The sequence below is a fragment of the Mesoplodon densirostris genome, chromosome 18 (assembly GCF_025265405.1).
Source record: "Mesoplodon densirostris isolate mMesDen1 chromosome 18, mMesDen1 primary haplotype, whole genome shotgun sequence".
Classification (NCBI taxonomy): Eukaryota; Metazoa; Chordata; class Mammalia; order Artiodactyla; family Ziphiidae; genus Mesoplodon; species Mesoplodon densirostris.
In genome coordinates, this window is record NC_082678.1 from 6,717,929 (window position 1) to 6,739,246 (window position 21,318).

The 21,318-nt window shown below is 43.9% G+C and overlaps 1 protein-coding gene across 4 annotated transcripts in view; it reads right to left on the minus strand.

Annotated features, from left to right (window-relative positions):
* Nucleotides 1-12,463, minus strand: part of STAT3 (signal transducer and activator of transcription 3) — a 61,246-nt gene extending 48,783 nt beyond the window's left edge. For 3 of the 4 annotated variants that reach the window (XM_060082445.1, XM_060082443.1, XM_060082444.1), the window contains exon 1: nt 12,181-12,463. In XM_060082445.1, coding sequence (XP_059938428.1) covers nt 12,181-12,460 — 280 coding nt within the window. In that variant the 5' untranslated portion in view covers nt 12,461-12,463. The remainder of the gene's footprint in view (nt 1-12,180) is intronic. The other variant, XM_060082442.1, reaches the window with a different exon arrangement.
* Nucleotides 12,464-21,318: the final 8,855 nt, after the last annotated feature.

Below are 21,318 nucleotides of genomic sequence, written 5' to 3' on the forward strand. Positions count from 1 at the left end.
TTCCAAGGTACAGCAGCTCTGCAGGAGAGCTGGTAATGCTAGAGAGGAAGGGATAGCCAGTCCAAGCAGAGGGACCAGCATGTGCAAACACAGGGGTGCTCAAGAGGACATGACACAGATCTTCTGGTTAAACATGACCCACAGGCCTTCTAAAGTGACAGTAAAGCAGGGGCAATGGGTACAAACCCACAAGGACAAAGAATGGGAAATGAGATGACACTGGACAAAAGATGTCAGTAAAATTCTGGAATCCAGAAAGCAGACTGATGATAACTGCCTAGCACAGCTGAGAAAACTGAACAGTAAGTGTATGCTGTATAACCCTGAAAAAGCTCAAAGTTGGAGGCGGTAGGTATGGTTGAAGGGAGGGATAAGAAGTTTGGCTAAAAATAGGAGAATTGGTTGAAAAATCTGTATAAAAAACATTTAGATCCTCCAGATAACTACCTTTCCCCGAACCCAGCAGAAGACAGAAAGAATACTTTTGAAGAAAACCTCCAACATGAGAGAGAGAGATGAACAAAAGAAAAGAGGAATTCAGGAATCAGAAAATACTAGGCGTATACAAAAATTTCACACAACTATAAATAATATCCTCAAAGAGACAAATTATATATGTCTCAGGAATAGGATAAAAATGAAGATGAAAATGGCAACTGAGAAAGGACTCTTGAAATTGAGAATGACACCCAGAATTTAAAACTAAATAGATGGGTTGAAAGAGCCAAGGAAACCTCCTGGAATATAATCCACAACAAAAAAGATGGAAAACAGAAGCAGAGGGGAAATAAAACACAACTCAGATGATCTGTCCACAAGATCCAATATCTGACCAAGAGGATTCACAGAAAAAGAGAAGGGGAAAATGGTAAAGTGGGAATTATCAAAGAAATAATAAGAATTTCCCTTTCCAGAATGAAAGGGACCCATCTAGAACCCAATCCAATGAATGAAAATAAACCCGCATGAAGGCACATTCTGTGAAATTTCAGAACAGTGGGAATGAAGAAGTCATATAAACTTCCAGAGAAAAGAACCAGGTCTCTTGGAGAGGATCAGAAATCAGAACAGCATCAAACTTTCAACACAGGGACTTCCCTGGTGGCACAGTGGTTAAGAATCCGCCTGCCAATGCAGGGAACTCAGGTTTGAGCCCTGGTCCCGGAAGATCCCACACGCTGTGGAGCAGCTAAGCCCGTGCACCACAACTACTGAGCCCATGTGCCACAACTGAAGCCCGTGCGCCTAGAGCCCGTGCTCCACAACAAGAGAAGCCACTGCAGTGAGAAGCCCGCGCACCACAACAAAGAGTAGCCCCCACTCGCCGCAACTAGAGAAAGCCCACGCGCAGCAACGCAGACCCAACACAGCCAAAAAAAAAAAACTTTCAACACAGACACTGAAAGATTCAAAGCCAACTGAGCCAACAATGCCTTCGAAATGATGAACAAATGATTCAGTGCCCACCCAAACGATCATTCAAGTGTGAAGAAAGAATAAAGAGATTTCAGATGCTCAAAAGAAAATTTACTTCCCAGGCACCTTTTCCTGATAGCGTGTTACTAGAATTTGTGGTTCAGCAAATGAAGCAATCAAGCCAGAAAGAGGAAGACGCGAGATCTAGGAAAAAGGGAATCTGACATAGGAGAGTAATAAAAGGAGACCCAGATTGCAGCAGGATGATGGGGTGAGAGGGATGTCAAGAAAATGATGAGTAGATTGTCAATGTGTTTAAATATCTGAAGTAAACTCCCAGGCATTTGAGAGAACTGCTGGAACATTTGGGGAAAGTTAGCAATAAGTATAAGAAAACTAAATCAATTTTTAAGATAAAAACATTAACTCCAGAAAAAACAAATATTTACATGAGAAAGGAAATGTAATCATAGTACACTACTTGGCTTATCAGTGAACAATACTTATTTAGTCAAAATAAAATGCATGATTTAGTGGTTTAACTAAAGTGGTTTAAAGATTATGATGATAAAAAAATAAAAATAAAAAATAAAAATTATTATTTCATTGTGAGGTATGGGAAGGAAGAGCGGTGGTGAAAGAAAACCTTCACCAATGGTAAAAGGAAGTTAAAAGGTGTCTAAGATTTGATATTTCAAAAGGAGTAGTGTATCAGGGGATGGGGAGATAAACTGGGAGATTGGGACTGACATATACACACTACTATATACAAAATAGATAACTAAAAAGAACCTGCTGTAGAGTACAGGGAACTCTACTCAACACTCTGTAATGGCCTATATGGGAAAAGAATCTACAAAAGAGTGGATATATGTACATGTACAACTGAGCACTTTGCTGTACATCGGAAACACAACATTGTCAATCAACTATACTCCAAAAAAAATTTTTTTTAAATAGCAGCATAAGTTTATTGCCTAAAGCACAGAAGTAAATACCCCCCCAAAAAAGCTAAATGCTTTCAAAGCAGCTGTCTCTGGGAAGCAATACTTGGAAATGAGAATGGATGGGACAGGTGACTATTGTTTTCAACATGAGTCTTTCAATACTCTTCAGGTTCTAAATTATTTGTATGCATTACTCTGGAGAAAAATTTAAACTGTGTTTTAAGGTGAAATGCTTAGTACCAAAATAAAATAAAATTGATGCAACATCATTTTATGTTCTCTCAGAAGGAGCCTACTTACTCGAATCACTGACCCATTCATTTGTTCATTCATTAAAAAAAAAAAAATACAAAAACCCTTCAGGGACTTCCCTGGTGGCGCAGTGGTTGAGAGTCCACCTGCCGATTCAGGGGACACAGGTTCGTGTCCCGGTCTGGGAAGATCCCACATGCCGCGGAGCGGTTGGGCCCGTGAGTCATGGCCGCTGAGCCTGTGCGTCCGGAGCCTGTGCTCTGCAACGGGAGAGGTCACAACAGTGAGAGGCCCACGTACTGCAAAAAAAAAAAAAAAAACCCTTCAGTAGTATAGAGTGGTGAACAGGACAGACAGGGCCTCTTCCTTCCTTGAGATGGAGGAAGACAGACAAGTAAATGAGGATGATAATTACCACTTGTGATAAGAGCAGTAAAGATGTAGGATAGTGAGTGACTGGGGTCATACTTCAGATATGGCATCTGGAAGGATGTAAGCTATTTGTTCTGACTCCTAAAGGAGAAGGTACCTTATTATGTTAAAAATCTCAGATTGGAGTTTCCAGGATCAAAGAGAGTGTAAATTCAAATCTTAAAATGGACAGGCCTATGCTTAGGAATTCTTTTAGACTTGGCCGACTCCTCACCAAGAGCAAGACCCTGTCTGCTGCCTAGAGGGGCTGTTAAACTAAAAATCTTTAGCAATGGGGATAGGGAAATGCCCCCCACACCCACACCCATCATAGGCTGACTTCTCCCGCATTTTGGTGCGATTCCATTTGATTTTTGCCTCTGAAGATTTCCCTAATTTCCTGGAGAGCTCAGTGTATCCAACATTTCTTGGTGTTTTGTAGGGGAGGTTTTCAGGGTATCTAGTCTACCATAGAGCAGGACCAGAAGTCAGGACGAGATAAGTAAAGGAATTTAGGAAAACTTTAGAGGTAGAACCAGCAGCAGGACTTGCTGATGATTTGAAGAGAAGCAGAGGTATGAGAGAAAGGGGGAATTAAGGCTATTCCTAGGTTTTTGGCTTGTACCATGGGCTAGGTGATGATGCCATTTACTTAGATGGGGAAAGCTGAGTGGGGAAAAGGGCACAAGCTTGTGGTCAGAAAGCTTAAGAGTTCTGTTTCTTGGGGGGAGGTTTAAATTAGGAGCATGGGATTAACAGATATACACCACTATATATAAAATAAACAACAAGGATTTACTTTATAGCCCAGGGAACCATATTCAATATCTTGCAATAACCTATAATAGTAAAGAATCTGAAAATATTTATATATATATTTAACTGAATCACTTTGCTGTACACATGAAACTAACACAATACTGTAAATCAATTACTTCATTTTTTTTTAATTTATTTTTTTGCTGCACCACGCAGCATGTGGGATCTTAGTTCCCCAACCAGCGATCAAACCTGTGCCCCCTGCATTGGAAGCATGAAGTCTTAACCACTGGACCGCCAGGGAAGTCCCCAACTACTTCAATTCTTTAAAAAAGAGTTATGTTTTAGACAAGATAAATAGGAGATAACTACAACTGTCCAAGGGGAAATGTCAATTAAGCATCAGGACACAGGAATTGGGAGCCTGGAGACACCTGGGTTGGAGATACGCCCTTGGTAGTCAGTCACCAGGATGGAGATGATAAAGTCAAAATAATGGATAAGATAACCTATGGAGAGAATATAGAAAAAGAGGAGAAAAGAGAGCCCCAGACAGAGGCCTGAGGCACTTCAACATTAGTGTTCAGGGAGATGAACCAGGAAAGGCAAGCAGGAAAGACCAGCAAGACTGAAGAAAAACCAGGGGAAATGTTGTCACAGAAGCCGAGAAGAGAATGTTTTAAGAAAAAAAAAAAAAAAGATGCTCAGCTGTGTCCAATACCACTAAAAGGGTGAGCAGGATGGTGACAGCAGGTATCCCCTCAACTTGGTGACCCCCCAACCCACCATCCTTACTCCTTCCTTCAGTTAGGATCTAGCAATATTGCTCCTTGATATTTACCCTAATGAGCTGAAAACTTACGTCTATACAAAAACCTGCACGAGTACTTACAGCAACTTCATTCTTAATCGCCAAAACTTGGAAACAATCAAGATGTCCTTCGATAGGTGAATGGATAAACAAACCGTGGTACATACAGACAATGGAACATTATTCAGCAATAAAAAGAAATGTACTATCAAGCCTTGAAAAGACATGGGGAATCTGAATGAATGTTGCCAAGTGAAAGAAGGCAGTCTGAAATGGCTACATACTGTATGATTCCAACTGTATGACATTCTGGAAAAGATAAAACTATGCAGATATTTTAAAAGATCAGTGGGGCTTCCCTGGTGGCGCAGTGGTTGAGAGTCCGCCTGCCGATGCAGGGGACACGGGTTCGGGCCCCGGTCCGGGAAGATCCCACATATACCGCGGAGTGGCTGAGCCTGCGCGTCCGGAGCCTGTGCTCCGCAACGGGAGAGGCCACAACAGTGAGAGGCCCGCGTACTGCAAAAAAAAAATCCCCAGAACAATAAATATTGAGATATGGCTTCAGAATGCTTTGATTATTCCACCTGCCCCTGTGCACAAGACAGTGACCATCCTAATTACGTTCTATTTTGGTTAATGTTTCAATAAACTTGCTTTCCCTAAACCTACTGATAAAAAGAGGCCCAAAGGCAAAGTCGGTCTGAGATTAAATATTTATTGTGTCTAAACCACAAGTAGAAAGAAATTCGAAGGCCAACGATTTTAATGCTAATTCGATGGATGATTGCACTTTGCTTGGTTTAGAGGAGAGGTAATTACACAGCTAACATCTGGGGTTTGAGGTTTTGAGGACTACATTTCGGTGAATTGCGGGGTGGGGGTGAGGAGAGAACAAAAAGGAAAGTCTCCTGATTTTAGACTCTGTCAGGAAAAGCATTTGCTCAGAAGTAAAAACAAAATTAACATTAGAAAAGAAGCGAAAACATGCATTTTAAGAAGCTTTCACCTAAGCAGGTGCTCAAGGTCACACTCAAATCCTCCAATTCTCATAACAAGAATGAGAGGTCAGGCTGCCACAAACTAATAAAATCAATCAACAAAGCGGGAAAACAGTCGGTTCACAGCAGACCAGGCAGGGTTTTCCTAAATGGGGCTCACCTTCAATAATCTCAATCAGTCTTCAGAAACGCTTCAACAAAAACTACCCCAAACATCCCCCTAATAATTTGCACTCCCCCTCCACAATAGGGAGGCCATTTATTTACCAGAAGGTTTACTTTCTCTTTCAAACTCTGCTGGCTTCCTCCTGCCCCACATTCGGCCAAGAAACAGCGGGGAGGCCTTTCCTCTCCAGCCTTCTCTGACCCCAAACTGGAGAGCTGGTGCGAGAGAACCCGTTTCATGGAAGTGCTGAGTGGCTCTTCTTAAACCACAAGGCTGTTTTGAGTATTTGTTTGCAAAAGAAAGTTACAAGACAGGAAAGCAAAGCTCAACTCCTCCAATGAAAACACAGGCGCGCGCCACACACACACAGATGTGAAGGGACAAATCACTTCCCAGCCTCGTACAGATCACTCACTCTACTTAGGATGCTGCTTCACCCCCCCAAGCTGCATGCTGTCCCACCGTCCTTGCCTGACTCCCGTACCCCTGAAACCTTTCATATTATCTGCACTTTTTGTATCAAGAAGAACTCCAAGGGACTGTTCAAATCCTAAGTGGTCATAAAAATTTAATGTGTTGAATATTACTTCAAATAAATGGGCCAATCAGAAGATGCAAAGAGACATATGTATGACAAGGGCATCTGTGTAAACAGGAATTTACGGTTGGCCTTGTCTATCCCTTTTACGTGATAGACTTCATTTCCTCCACCACAGTGTAAATCCCCCTCATCCCTATTCATTTAGCTTTTTTCCTATTAGGTTAGAATCTCCTGATTACTCCTTCTTTCCTCTGGGTCATTAAAGGTTACTGTGAATCATAACTGGCCCGACTTTATAGTTAGATACTGCAGTTTTTAATAATAGTAATTATTAAGCACTCCAATTTTAGCTATCTCCCAAGCACTGTGCAAAGTACTTCATATACGTTGCTTCAAATCTTGCTCAATCCTCACAAATCCCTTACAATTGGACCTGGCATTTGCATTTTATGGACAGAGAAACTGAAACCTGGAGAAGTTAAAGCAACTGACCCAAGATCTAAGAGGCGCTGGATCTGGGATTAAAGCCCAGGAAGTCTGATCTCATCGCCATTCTTTTAACTCTTATTGCAACTGTGGACCATGAAACCCTCAAACTCACCGCCCAAACATTTCAACACTACAGTTACAGTTACCTTAGGAAAACTCAAAACATAAGTTCCTTGTTTGATGTAGTTAAAAGTCAGGGAAAAGTTCAGTGATTAGGAAAGTCATTTATTCATATGGATGGGGCGGGGGGGTAGCAGAAAGGAAAGCCAGACAATCTAAAGCTTATTTTATTTGGGGGGCAGATCTGCCTTCCTTATTATTCTTTTATTAGGCTGTTAAAAAGGAATTTGCGGGGTTTCCCTGGTGGCGCAGTTGTTAAGAATCCACCTGCCAATGCAGGGCACACGGGTTCAAGCCCTGGTCCAGGAAGATCCCACATGCCACGGAGCAACTAAGCCCATGCGCCACAACTACTGAGCCTGCGCTCTAGAGCCCGTGCTCTGCAACAGGAGAAGCCACCGCAGTGAGCAGCCTGTGCACCACAGCGAGCAGTAGCTCCTGCTCGCCGCAACTAGAGAAAGCCCATGCACAGCAACAAAGACCCAACGTAGCCAAAAAAAATAAAAATAAATAGATTTATTTTTTTAAAAAAAGGAATTTGCAATAAAATTGTCCAAGGTAAATTGGTAAGTAGAAAAAGCTGCAAAAAAGCTGGAGAAATATACACCAAATTAATAAGACATATATATAAAATATACAGTTTATATTTCTACAAATATAAATTTATTTACAATAGCATGCATTACTTTCATACACAGGACAAAACAACTTAATGACACTTGAACCCAATTATTAGCAGAAGAGAAGGGCTAAGAGCCGTAGCTTCCTTTCCCCCCAGTTCTCCTGAATTAAGAACTTCTACCTATAGCTCCCTGAACACACTATGCTGTTTTAAGCCTCTGCACGCTCACGTTCCCTCAGCCTTGAATGCAACTATTCACCACTCAGCTTTGTTGGGAGAATTCCTACCGATCCTACAAAACCATTTTCAGGTGTTCCCATGTGAATACCCCTCTGTGATAAAGCCTTTCTCTCACCCCTAAAAAGAGTTAATCTCCTGGTAATGTGTACCAGGCATTATGCTAAGTATTTTACCTGCATTCTCTCCCGGAGTCTTCAACAGCCCTAGGAGATAAGTACTATTATCCTATCCTTTTACAGATAAGAAAACTGAGGTTCAGATTCTGACTAGCAAGTGGCAGATCCAAGATCCAATCCCAGATGTGTCTGACTCCAGAGTCTGACCTCTGAACCACTGTGTTGTCATCTTCCCAACCCTAAGTCCATACTGACGCAGCATATACCCCAGCCCGACAACACCACTTCCGGTTCTGTGAAAACAGGGACCATAGTGCATTATCCTTGGATCCTGCCTAGCACAATAATTAGCTCTCAATATATAATATGCTTGCTTATCTGAACTGAGTTGTGATAATACTGATATAGGGAGAACTGACCGTAACAGAAATTTTCTTGCATATGCTATTCCTTTTAAAAACTGGAGACATTTCAAACAACTTACCACCAAAGTACCATCTAGCATTCCTGACAAAAGTGCCCCGTGTAGTAAGCCAAGGTTCCTTGCAACAAATGTGTAACCACAATATTAATTTTTTTCACCATAACCAACAAAGACTGAAGTGTGAAGTAGCCCAGGGATGTCATCTTGCTGGACCTCACCAAGGCTGCTCCAGGACACCAGGAGTTCTCCAGGATTTGGGGATGTCCTTCAAGTGCTCTTTGGCTGGTTGTTACACATGACCCAAAAGTTATGATAAATTTTTTTAAATATGGAAGACAGAAAATGTGAGTGGACATTTGTAGCCAATTAAAAATCCTCAAAGAGCACTTCTGCACTTAACAACACAAATCTGATAAGTCAGGACCCCTCTTTTTTTTTTTTTTTTTTGTGGTACGCGGGCCTCTCACTGTTGTGGCCTCTCCCGTTACGGAGCACAGGCTCCGGACGTGCAGGCTCAGTGGCCATGGCTCACGGGCCCAGCCGCTCCACAGCATGTGGGATCTTCCTGGACCGGGGCACGAACCCACGTCCCCTGCATCGGCAGGCGGACTCTCAACCACTGCACCACCAGGGACACCCAGGACTCCTCTTTTTGAGTGCTGGCCCAGTGTATAAGGTCAGCTTCAGTGACAACTCCCCTAGGGCAGAGGCCATATGTACCGACTTACTTTGTACAAGTTAACCAAGGTCAGGCATGGGGTAGGCACTCCATAATTAAACACCAGTATTCAGCCTCAAAAATCTTTAAATTCCTTGGTCTTGCATTCAAGACCTCTTATATGCAGGCACTCCTTCTCCCCTACTTACCTTCCTAATCTACCAGGATTTTGTTTGTGTTATATCACCATACCTCCTCACCCCAAATTCTTTATATCAGTCAAATGCCAACGATTATTTGGGCCCCAGATCAAAGCTCTCAGTTAGCAAGAAGACTTCTAGACAACTGCAAGCCTCATAACCAATCCTTCTTCTGAAGACCTGTAGCGCTTAGTGAAGCACTGTCCAACAGAACTTTCTAAGATAATGGAAATGTCCTATATCTGGGCTATATGTTTCTTAATATATAATAGCTACCTTGTTGGACAGCACAGGCTTAATGTCTCACCATCTCTTTGAGGAAAACATGTTGCACTACATGGATAAAGCATTTATGAAGCTGCCTCAGTAGACCTCAAGTTCTGTAAACAAGGCATCTTGTTCCTCATAGCAACTTTCACAAAGTTGTAAAAAGTAAATATTTGTTGATTTGGACATCACCTCTGAGAAAGCCATAAGATTAAAAGGTGCCAGACTCGGCATCTGTAATGATGGCCACCACCTCTGCCCCATCTCACCATCTGAATGTCAAGACGTGCAGAGGCAGGGAGGAGAAAGCAACTTTCTGGAGACACAAATGACCACTGATCAAGCCACAAGGCACTTTGGTTTAAATAACATTTAGGTCATGACTGTCCTTCACCTACAAATTTGCCTAAATAAATATCTCTTTCCATTAGCTAACAGCTAAATTCTGATGGTAAATTATGCACACTAAAAAGTTAGCTACTTGTGGGGAGGGACGGATTGGGAGTTTGGGATTGACAGGTACACACTGCTATATGTACAATAGATAACCAACAAGGACCTACTGTATAGCACAGGGAATGCTGCTCACCATTCTGTAATAACCTAAATGGGAAAAGAATTTGAAAAACAATAGATACATGTATACGTATAACTGAATCATTTTGCTGTACACCTGAGACTGACACAACACTGTTAATCAACTATGCTCCAATATAAAATATTTTTTAAAAAACTTACTTCCCCAGTTAGACATAGCAGTTGATAGGAAACAAAACAAAACCAAACCCAAAAACCTAAGGAAACCCCATCTGTACATCATTTTTCACCTGTTTATTAAATATCTCCCTTGGAGTCTTACAGACTACTGGTGGTATTTCATTGTCTAGGTATATGTCAGAATTTCACTGACACCTTTCCCAGCAGAGCCTAGTCACTTTAAATCAAGATCTAATACTTAAGCACAGATAGTCAAAAGCAAACAAAATATACAGAAGGTACAAATTCCACCACTATGACACTCTGCTGCCCCAGGCAAGTGTTTTGTTCCTTTGATCTCAATTTCCTTATCTACAAAACAGAGTTATGGTTATATGAACTATCTACCCTTTGTGGGTCAAGTCATAACTGTGGATATTTCTAGATGGCTATTCTTCCCAAAAGAACTACATATAAAAGATTTATGAATTTTCTAGTGGTTCTTTGTGGTGGATACGCTAGCAGATATAGAGATTAAGATCAAGTCTCTAACATCTACATTTTTTGTGTTGTTTTGTTTTGTTTTGAAGACTTCTTTCCTCCATCCCACTGTGCAAATGTCACTGCAAAAATTCTACTAGTACCCCAGTCTGGCACATGTAATAAGGAAATAAATGTGTTGACTCAGGGAATAGATATATTTAATATAAAACAGAAAACTGGATGAATCAAGTCATAACACATTCTAAATCCACATATAAAAGATTGAGATAATTTACTGTTCTGATTTATTCAAACCAATGCTGTATCAGCCCAGCCAGCCAAAAAATTACAACCCACACACAGAATAAATATATCCTTTAGATGCACACACAATAAAAACCAGCAGGGACACATTACATACATTTTTAATAAGAATAAGTGTGTCAGTACCATACATCCACCTGATATAACACAGAGGGATGTGGACTAAACATGGAAAAAACAACTTGGGTGATGGTTTGAATTTTGCTAACTTAAGTGCAACCACACCCCCAAACACAGGTAAAGTTTGCACACATGACTTTGCCAAGGCCAGCCTGTCTTCGTTTCCCTCTCCTCTGCATTTACCCAAGATCTTGGCTCTGAGACAGAAAACTCCCACTCTGGATTGGTTCATTCCGTCCTATGCAATTAAGCAACACCACAATCCAGTAAACGCAAGGGCTCAATTATTTATCTTCTGGCCAAGTCTACCAGGTGTTTATAAAAGAACAATGTCAAGGAGGAAATAGGTTTATTTCCCTCTAGAGCTGGCTTGATGGGGTTTTATTCTGTATTTTTAGAAGGGGGAGGAGGGAATCACGACTTTAACCTGGAAAAAGACGGGAGGGAATTTAGAAAGAGTACAAGGCTGTCAATTTCCCTACAGGAAACTAGATTCTTATGCAATAATCCTACCCACAACCAACCAGTCCATGAGGCTGTAGGGGGAAGACACCTATTCCTACCTCCTCCAGGGAGGCACAGCTGGCTCCTAAAGGAGCGGGAACAGGGCAAGGCGGAGGAAGTGGCTCAGCCGGGAGCCGCCGGGCCCCGCCGGGGGGCGGGGAGGAGGCGCTTGCCAACCCGCCCCACCAACCTCTGTGGAGATCTCCGCCGGCGTGACAGTCGCTCCTGTGGCCGGAACGTCCCCACAGCCCGAGGGAGCAGGAAGTTGGGGGGCTGTCCCTCACTCCTGCCCCCCCACCCTAGAGTGCCCTCGCCCCACAGTCCTCCCCCTCCAGCCCATTCTCTCTCTTCCTCGGCGTCTCCCCTTTCTCCAAAGAACGAAACTTCCTTCCAGCGTACCCTGTCCCTTCAGAGGCCGGCTCCTATCATCCCGGGGAGTTGTCCCTTCAGAGCGACCCGCCGTTTCTCCTCGTATCCCCCCGACCCACTGAAGTTTCCATCCACTACTCCCCCAAACACCCCAGAGGCTCCCAGCGCCCACCCCCCGCCCCCGTCCGGGGATGCCCAGGCCTGGAGGCCGTCGGGGGGCAGCCCCACCCTTAATCCCCTTCACCTGCTGCTCGGGCTGAGGCCCGACTGGCCGGGGCTGCGCTTGCGCCGGGGTGCGGGCCGCGGGGTCCCTCAGGCCGCGGAGTCTCGCCTAGCAGATGTGGGGTGAGCGCCGAGCTGGGGGTCTTGTCAAGGATCCGGTTCGGGCTCGCTCCCTCCGCGGCGACGTCGGAACCCCAGGCTCCCCCTACCAGTCTACGCTGCCCCAGCTCCGGAAACCGCTGAATTACAGTCCCTCCAGCCAATCCTCGCCCAGCCCCGCCGGGCCGCGACATGCCGCTCATGCATAATTCATGCGACTGCCAGTTTTCTCGGCCACCCAGAGGCCCTGGTGAGTGTACTGTACAACTGATGCCCCACCCACCGGCCAATAAGAAGAGCCTCTTGGAGAAAGGGCGGAGCCAATAGAAGGCTGGGAACGCCCCTGTTCTGGCTGTTCCGAGGGCTTAGTGCTCCTCCCTCCGCAACAGCAGGGGAAGAACCAAGGCCTTGGGCAGAGAGGCCCGGGGGGAGGGAGGGAAGATGACCGGAATGTCCTGCTGAAAACTCAGCTGAGTTCCTGGCAGTGCGTGACGTCAAGACACTTTAAATGCCCCTGATGCGGCTGTCTTCTGCCTGCTCTCCCTTTTCCCGGCCCTTGACACCACGTGGGGGCGAGGTCGGGAGCCACTTACCACGTGGGAATCAGCCAGTTAGACAGTCCCCAGGTATCGCCAGATCCTCTAGGGGCCCAACGCCTGAATTGGGTTTCTGGGGACAGCAAAAAGAACATGGGTGACTCCTGCCTGCTTTGAACTTCAGTTTTTGCGTGAGTCGGGACACACACACCCGGAAACATGACGTGGAAATAGAGTAATTACTAGATTGCGTGGGGAGAGGGTAGTGGATTTAACCCAGTCCTGCGTTCCGTCTTCGCTTCGAGCATCAAAGGCCAACGGCTCGCACATTGGCCGGTTCAAGGGAATGAGGAGACAGTACAGATGAAGAATGACACATATACACATTGTTTTTATGCGTCTGAGTTGAAATACTTGAAATTGTGTGACTTTTTCTTTTTCGCCTTATCTACTTCGAATGCCAGTTTTACTGCATTAAAACAAGTAGTTTATAGGAAATGTAGACATTTTACCTTACATAATAGAGGATGTACTTTGCATAATAGTGTGATTGTGTGTGTGTGTGTGTGTGTGTTAAGACTATCAGGGTTTTTAAAAAATAACAGCTATTAGTGTTTGTGTTTGTTGTGTTTGTTTAGTACAAAGAGGTAGTAAGATGAAATCTAAAAAGGGCCTGTTATCTCACCACCCAAATAAACCCTGATGACAGTTTTTTCAATGACACTCACACGTTTGTGGTTAGAAAATTCAGACAGTTAAGAAAAGTCAAAAATTAAAACTGAAAATCTCCCCACTTCCCCCACCAATCCTTCTCCCCAAGGATAGCTATTCTTATTAATTTCTGGTGAGAAAACCAATGACTCCTAACCGTTGGGGGATCATAGATACCTCTGAGGGTTTGCTGGTGACTGTGGAGTCTAGTCCCAGAAATATTCAGCATGAGCTTTTACTCACAAATTCTCCTGGTTCCCCAATTTAGACCCTTGGACCACCTTATATGCAAGTGAGAGGTGAGAGCATCTATAGGGCAAATGGTAGGGTCACTCATGGTGGGATTGAGAGTTTCCTATTGCCCTCCTGTAGACCCAGGCCAGCGTGGAAATTGCTATATGTGTCCGTAGTGTGTGTGTGTGTGTGTGTGTGTGTGTGTGTGTGTGTGTGTGTGTGTCGGTGGCTGCATTTATCTTAATCTTCACTTCAGGACAGATATCCCCCACCTTCCACTTCACCTAAACTCTGCTTTAGCTGTGCTCTCCCATGCAGTTGACTATCTCCTTAACAATATAGGGTCTGGGACTTCCCTGGTGGTGCAGTGGATTTGAGAGTCCACATCTCGTAACTTTGTTCCATCCACTCAAACCCTGCCCTCCTCCCTGACTCCTCTGCAGCTGGCCTTTGTTTCCCTCACTGCCCTCCGCTCAATTCACATGGAACATCTAGCCCTGAATCTATCTGTTCCACCTACAAAACCTCCCTCCAGCCCAGCCACTGGTCTTTCTCCGTACCGCCAAGGCTGCCCTTGGCTTAAAGTCAGCAGTTTCTCTCACTTGAGCCAATGCTTTGATTTGAACTCCCTTTTCCAGTCTCATCCCCTCCATCCCACACACCTGAAGCTCCCACACTGAATTTATCACCTTCCTCCAAACATGTCAACGCCTTATGTAACTTCATGCCTTTGCAAATCTCCTTGCTTCCACCCGGAATATCTTCTCTTTCCTCATTCCCTACCTGAAAACTCTTACTCAGTCTTCAAAGCCGGGCTCCCACATCACCGCCTCTGGGCTTTCTGAGATTCTTCCTAGCAAAATTGATCTCTTCTGCTGGACTCCTTTAGCAGGTTGTTTCCCCATCCAGTTTGGCATTCTCCCCATTGGAGTCTAATGAATCCACTTGTTAGCCTACTTCCTGATAAATAAAATTAATGATTAACATTCATAAAACAATCACCACTTTCCAGGAACTGTGCTAAGCTTTTTACACAGATTATCTTGTTTGATCCTCACCAAAACCCATTGAGGTAGGTACTGTTATAATTCTCATTTTCCACTAGGAAACTATGGCCGAGAAAGTTGAAAGACCAGTCCAAGGTCCCACAGATAGAGACTACAGGCAAACTCAGAATGAGAATAAGGTCTGGCTGCCTCCAGAGCCTGGACTCTTTGCCCATATATGCTTGAAAACATTTCCCCTAAGCTTCTGGTTCCTGGAAGCCTAAACCCTTTCATGCTCACTTCGTAATCCCAGCGTCTAGCCCAGAACTCACCTAAGCCTGAGTTAATGAAATATTAATAAACGTGTTGAATAATCATATTAGCAACAGCTAACACATGGAGTGTTTACTATGCACACGTCCCTGCTTCTGAGCATGTATTATGTAACTCATTTAATCCTTAAAATAACTCCATGAGGAGGATACTCTGATTTTACAGATGAAGAAAATGAGGCTTATCCAAGGTTAAGTGACTTACCCAAGAACACAGAGCTGGTAAATGACAGTCAGGGTTCAAATCCAAGAGTGTTTTTTCTTTTTAAATTAATTAATTAATTTACTTATTTTTGGCTGTGTTGTGTCTTCGTTGCTGCGTTCAGGCTTCCTCTAGTTGCAGCGAGCAGGAGCTACTCTTCGTTGCGGTGTGCGGGCTTCTCATTGCAGTGGCTTCTCTTGTTGCAGAGCATGGGCTCTAGGCGCACAGGCTTCAGTAATTGTGGCACACAGGCTTAGTTGCTCCGCGGCACGTGGGATCTTCCCGGACCAGGGCTCAAACCCATGTCGCCAGCATTGGCAGGCGGATTCTTAACCACTGCACCACCAGGGAGGCCCCCAAGTGTGTTTCACTGGAGAGCCTGAATAGCTGCTCTTCCTTGACTTCATCTCCAGGCTCAAACTTCCTTTTGGATCCCCAAGGAAGGAAGAGTCTAAAGGAGGGGAAAAGATGATGCCCCCACCCTCTACCCATCAAGTGAATAAAGGCAGAGAGCAGAAGCCCAGCCCATTCGAGCCCATGGTGGTTTATAAACATGTCTGCAAATCATTTGACACTTCTCCCATCTAAAGGTAGACTCTCATTCCACATCAGCAGTGACTCCCTTCTGATAAATAGAATACAATGGATTTGATGCTACATGACTTCTGAGGTTAGGTCATAAAAGGTGATACAGTGTCCACCTGACTCTTTCTCTTGGAACACTCACCCTTGGAACTTAGCCACCATGTTGTAAGGAAGCCCAAGCTATATGTAGCGACCATGTGAAGGTGTTCTGGCCAACAGTCCAGCTAAGGCCTAGCTGACAGCAAGCATCCACTGTGAGTCAGCCAGACTCCAGATGATTCCAGCCCCCACTTTTCAAGCCACCCCAATGGAGGCCAAACAGAGCAGAAATGAACCATTTTTGCTGAGCCTTACCCAAATTACAAATTCATAAGCAAAATAAATATTGTCATTGTTTTAAGCCACTAAGTTGTTTGTTTGTTTTTTTCTTTAATTTAGGTAACACTGGTTTATAACACTATATAAGTTTCACGTGTACATTATATTTCTACTTCTATATACCCTATAGCCTACTCACCACAAAAAATTTACTTTCCATCCATCATCATACAGTTGATCCCCTTTACCCATTGTTCCCTTCCGCTCTGGTAATCACTACTCTGTTCTCTGTATCTGCGTGTTTGTTCTCATTTGGTTTGTTCATTTATTCTGTTTCTTTCTTTGTTTATTGTATTCCACATATGAGGGAAATCATTTAGTATTTGTCTTTCTCTGTCTGACTTATTTCACTTAGCATAATACTCTCAAGGTCCACCCGTGTTGTTGCAAATGGCAATAATTCATCTTCTTATGGCTGATTAATATTCCATAGAGTGTGTGTGTGAGTGTGCGTGTGAGCATGTGTGTGTGTGTATACCACATCTTCTTTATCCATTCATCCATTGATGGGCACTTAGGTTGTTTCCACATCCTGGCTATTGTACATAATGCCACAATTAACATAGTGGTGCATATACCTTTTCAAATTAGTCTTTTTGTACTCTTTGGATAAATACCCAGAAGTGGGATTGCTGAATTATATGTTAGTTCTGTTCTTAATTTTTTGAGGAACCTCCATACTTTTTCCCATAGTGGCTGCACCAATTTACATTCCCACCAACAGTGTATGAGGGTTCCCTTTTCTCCACATCCTTGCCAACACTTGTTATTTTTTGCCTTTTTGATGATAACCATGCTAACAGGCATGAGGTGATATTTCATTGTGGTTTTGATTTGCATTTCCCTAATAATTAGTGATGTTGAACATATTTTCATGTGCCAATTGGCCATCAACAGGTATGTGTTCTTTGGAAAAATGTCTATTCATCTTCTCTGCCCATTTTTATTTTTTTATATGTATGTGTATATATATATATATAATTTTATTGAAGTATAGTTGATTTACAATGTTCTGTGATTCCATAATTCTTTTTTTTATACATCTTTATTGGAGTATAATTGCTTCACAATGCTGTCCTAATTTCTGTTGTACAACAAGGATGTATGAGTTCTTTCTATGTTTTGGATATTAATCCCTTGGATATATCATTTGCAAATATCTTCTCCCATTCTGTAGGTTGTCTTTTCATTTTGTTGATGGTTTCCTTTGCTGTGCAGAAGTTTTTAGTTTGATGTAGTCGCATTTGTTTTTCTTTTTTTTTTTTTTTTTTTTCTTTTTTTTTTTTTTGCGGTACCCGGGCCTCTCACTATTGTGGCCTCTCCCATTGCGGAGCACAGGCTCCGGACACGCAGGCTCAGCGGCCATGGCTCACGGGCCCAGCTGCTCCACGGCATGTGGGATCTTCCCAGACCGGGGCACGAACCCGTGTCCCCTGCATCGGCAGGCGGACTCTCAACCACTGCACCACCAGGGAAGCCCCTGTTTTTCTTTTCTTTTCTTTTCTTTTTTTTTTTTTCTTTTTTTGTCCATGCCATGCAGCTTGTGGGATCTTAGTTTGCCAACCAGGGATCGAACCCAGCCTGACAGTGAAAGTGCCAAGCCCTAACCACTGCACCACCAGGGAATTCCCTCATTTGCTAATTTTTGCTTTTGTTTCCCTTGACTGAGGAGTTATATCGAGAAAGATATTGCCAAGACCAGTGTCAAAGAGCATATTTCCTATGTTTTCTTCTAGGAGTTTTACAGTTTCATGTCTTACATTCAAGTCTTTAATCCATTTTGAGTTGATTTTTGTATATGGTATGAGATAGTGGTTTAGTTTCATTCTTTTGCACGTGGCTGTGCAGTTTTCCCAACATCATCTATTGAAGAGACTGTCCTTCCTCCACTGTATGTCCTTACTCCTTTGTTGAATATCATTTGTCCATATATGTGTAGATTTATTTCTGGGCTCTCAATTCTATTCCTCTGATCTATGTATCTGTTTTACTGCCAGTACCATGCTATTTTTAAATTAATTAATTAATTATTTTATTTATTTATTTATTTGGCTACGCCAGGTTTTAGTTGCAGCACACGGGATCTTCATTTTGGCGTGCAGGATCTTTTAGTTGCGGCATGTGTGATTTTTAGTTGCGGCATGCAAACACTTAGTTGTGGTATGTGGGATCTAGTTCCCTGACCAGGGATCGAACCTGGGTCCCCTGCATTGGGAGCATGGAGTCTTAACCACTGGCCCACCAGGGAAGTCCCCAGTACCATGCTATTTTGATTACTATGGCTTTGTAATATAGTTTGAAATCAGGAAGTGTGATACCTCCAGCTTTGTTATTTCTTTCCTCAGGATTGTTAAGCCACTAAGTTTGGGGATGGTTTGTTACACAGCAATAGGTAACTGATAAGTGTCCATTTATCACTTCAGAGAGACTTAGGAACTATAATCTAGATTAGGAACTGAGACTGATGAATTAGCAGTAAAACTCTAATTCAAGAAGGCAGCCTGGGGGCTTCCCTGGTGGCACAATGGTTGAGAGTCTGCCTGCCAATGCAGGGGACAAGGGTTCGTGCCCCGGTCTGGGAAGATCCCACATGCCATGGAGTGGCTGGGCCCATGAGCCATGGCCGCTGAGCCTGCGCGTCTGGACCGCAATGGGAGAGGCCATGACAGTGAGAGGCCCGTGTACCGCAAAAAAAAAAAGAAGGCGGCCTGGGGCTTTCCTGGTAGCGCAGTGGTTAAAAATCCACCTGCCAATGCAGGGGACACAGGTTCGAGCCCTGGTCTGGGAAGATCCCACATGCCATGGAGCAACTAAGCCCGTGCACCACAACTACTGAGCCTGCACTCTAGAGCCTGCAAGCCACAGCTACTGAGCTCTCATGCCACAACTACTGAAGCCCACGTGCCTAGAGCCTGTGCTCCGCAACAAGAGAAGCCACCACAATGAGAAGACCGCGCACCGCAACGAAGAGTAGCCCCCACTTGCTGCAACTAGAGAAAGCCTGTGCACAGCAACAAAGACCCAATGTAGCCCAAAATACATAAATTAAATTAAATTAAAACAAAAAAGAAGAAGGCCCGGCAAGGAAGAGAAGGTTTAGAGAAGACTCTCAGGGGTGGCAAAGGGGGCAATGGGCAACTTGTGTGGGTGGTGAGACCCCCATGGGACTCAGCAATAGAAAGGCTCACACAGGGCTGCTCGACTCAGCCTCACTAAAATCACAGGGAAGAGCAAGTCTGTGCAACATGAATTCCTTGGACTCCTACCTTCTCTCTGCAAAAACGCTTCTCAGGCATCATCATGCAAGCAGCTCTCTTCCCTCTTGTCTGAACAACCGTCCTCCCTACTCACTATTTTTCAAGGCTAAGCGCTTTTCCTATGCTGCTTAAAACATCATTCTTACCATGTCATTCCCATGGAGCTTATGAAAAAGGAGTTCTCCTTTCTCATCCCCTTCAAGGCCCCACCTACCCCACCAAACTCCCTCCTGCTTACTAAATTCTAGCCAGTCCATTTCCACCTCAGGGCCTTCGCACATGCCCTTCTTGTTCCTTCTCTAGCTCTGGCGTGGCTAGTTCCTTCTCACCCTTCTAGTCTCACCTGCTCAGAGAGACCTTGTTTAACTACCTCTACCTAAGGTTACTCCTAGGAACTTCAGTCTCTATCTCTATGTGCTGTTTCTTGTGGAACTCTTATCATAATTCTCATTTTATTTATCTGTTTACAGTTTCTTTTTAAATTTTATTTATTTATTTATTTATTTGGGTGCGTTGGGTCTTAGTTGTGGCAGACAATCTCCCTAGTTGCAGCTCATGGGCTCCTTAGTTGCAGCTTGCCAGCTCCTTAGTTGTGGTAGGCTGGCTCCTTGGTTGTGGCTCACTGGCTCCTTAGTTGCGGCTCGTGAACTGTTAGTTGCAGCATGCATGTGGGATCTAGTTCCTGGACCAGGGATTGAACCTGGGCTGCCTGCATTGGGAGCATGGAATCTTAACCACTGCATCACCAGGGAAGTCCCTGTTAACAGTTTCTTATCTGTCTTCCTCATTATACTGTCAGTTCCAGGGAGATGGATCTTGACTGTTTACTGCTCCCTTATCTCTCCAGTGCATGGCACATAGTAGGTACTCAGAAATCACATGGACTAAATGGAAGTCCTCTTGGTCCCACCCCTCCCCCTCTGAGCTTTATCCGTTCTCCTCTCCCTCCGGACCTTTTCCACTTATTCCCTCTCTTCTGTCTCTGAAGATGCTCCTTCTTTCCCATCTTGACCCTCAACTTACCCCTCCTTTCCCATCATGGCCATCATGGCTGATGTCTTCTTCTCAGTCATTCATTTTATCTAACTTTGCTGTAGAATCTGGTACTGCCGATCATCCCCCTTCCTCCCTCCTAGACATTCTTTCCTCCCTCAACCATCACAATGGTTAACAGAAGCAATTGCATTAACTAGAAAGCTGATGGAAGCTGAAGTGAGACACACAGAGTTTGAATCCTGGCTCTGACACAGAATAAATAGTGCAACCCTGGGCAATCAGCACCCTCATCTTCAAACCGAGAACCTAATTCTGACCTTGGTAAGTTTGCATTAAAGCATTCTTGACTGGATGATACTCTCAAATTAAGTGTACAACATGGCAAATGAGAGCCAGGTCATGGCAGCGTCCACTGCTCAGGCAGCCCACCTACACAGCAGTGTGACCCTGGGCCAGTTGCTTAACCTCTCTGAGCCTCAGTTTCCTCATCGACAGAACAGAGAATGTGAGAGCACCTACCTCACAGGTTGTTGTGAAGATTAAAGGAGGTAACCTTCAAAGCGTTCAATACAGTGTTAGCTATTATTATCTTATGCAAAAAAAAAACACTAAAAAAACAAGGGCAGTGTGGGAGAAACTTATTGGAAAGAATCTGAGATCTCTCTCAAATTCCAATAAAGACTTGAACAACCACACCTAATAAAGGACAATTCCAGGAACCTCACCAGAAGGAGTTAGTGGAAGTCCCACTAAACTCTGCCCTTCCCCTGTCATGACTTGACTTGAGGCTCCTACTGAAATGTTCAGTCTCTAACTATGGCAACAAATGCCTTTGAAGGGTAAG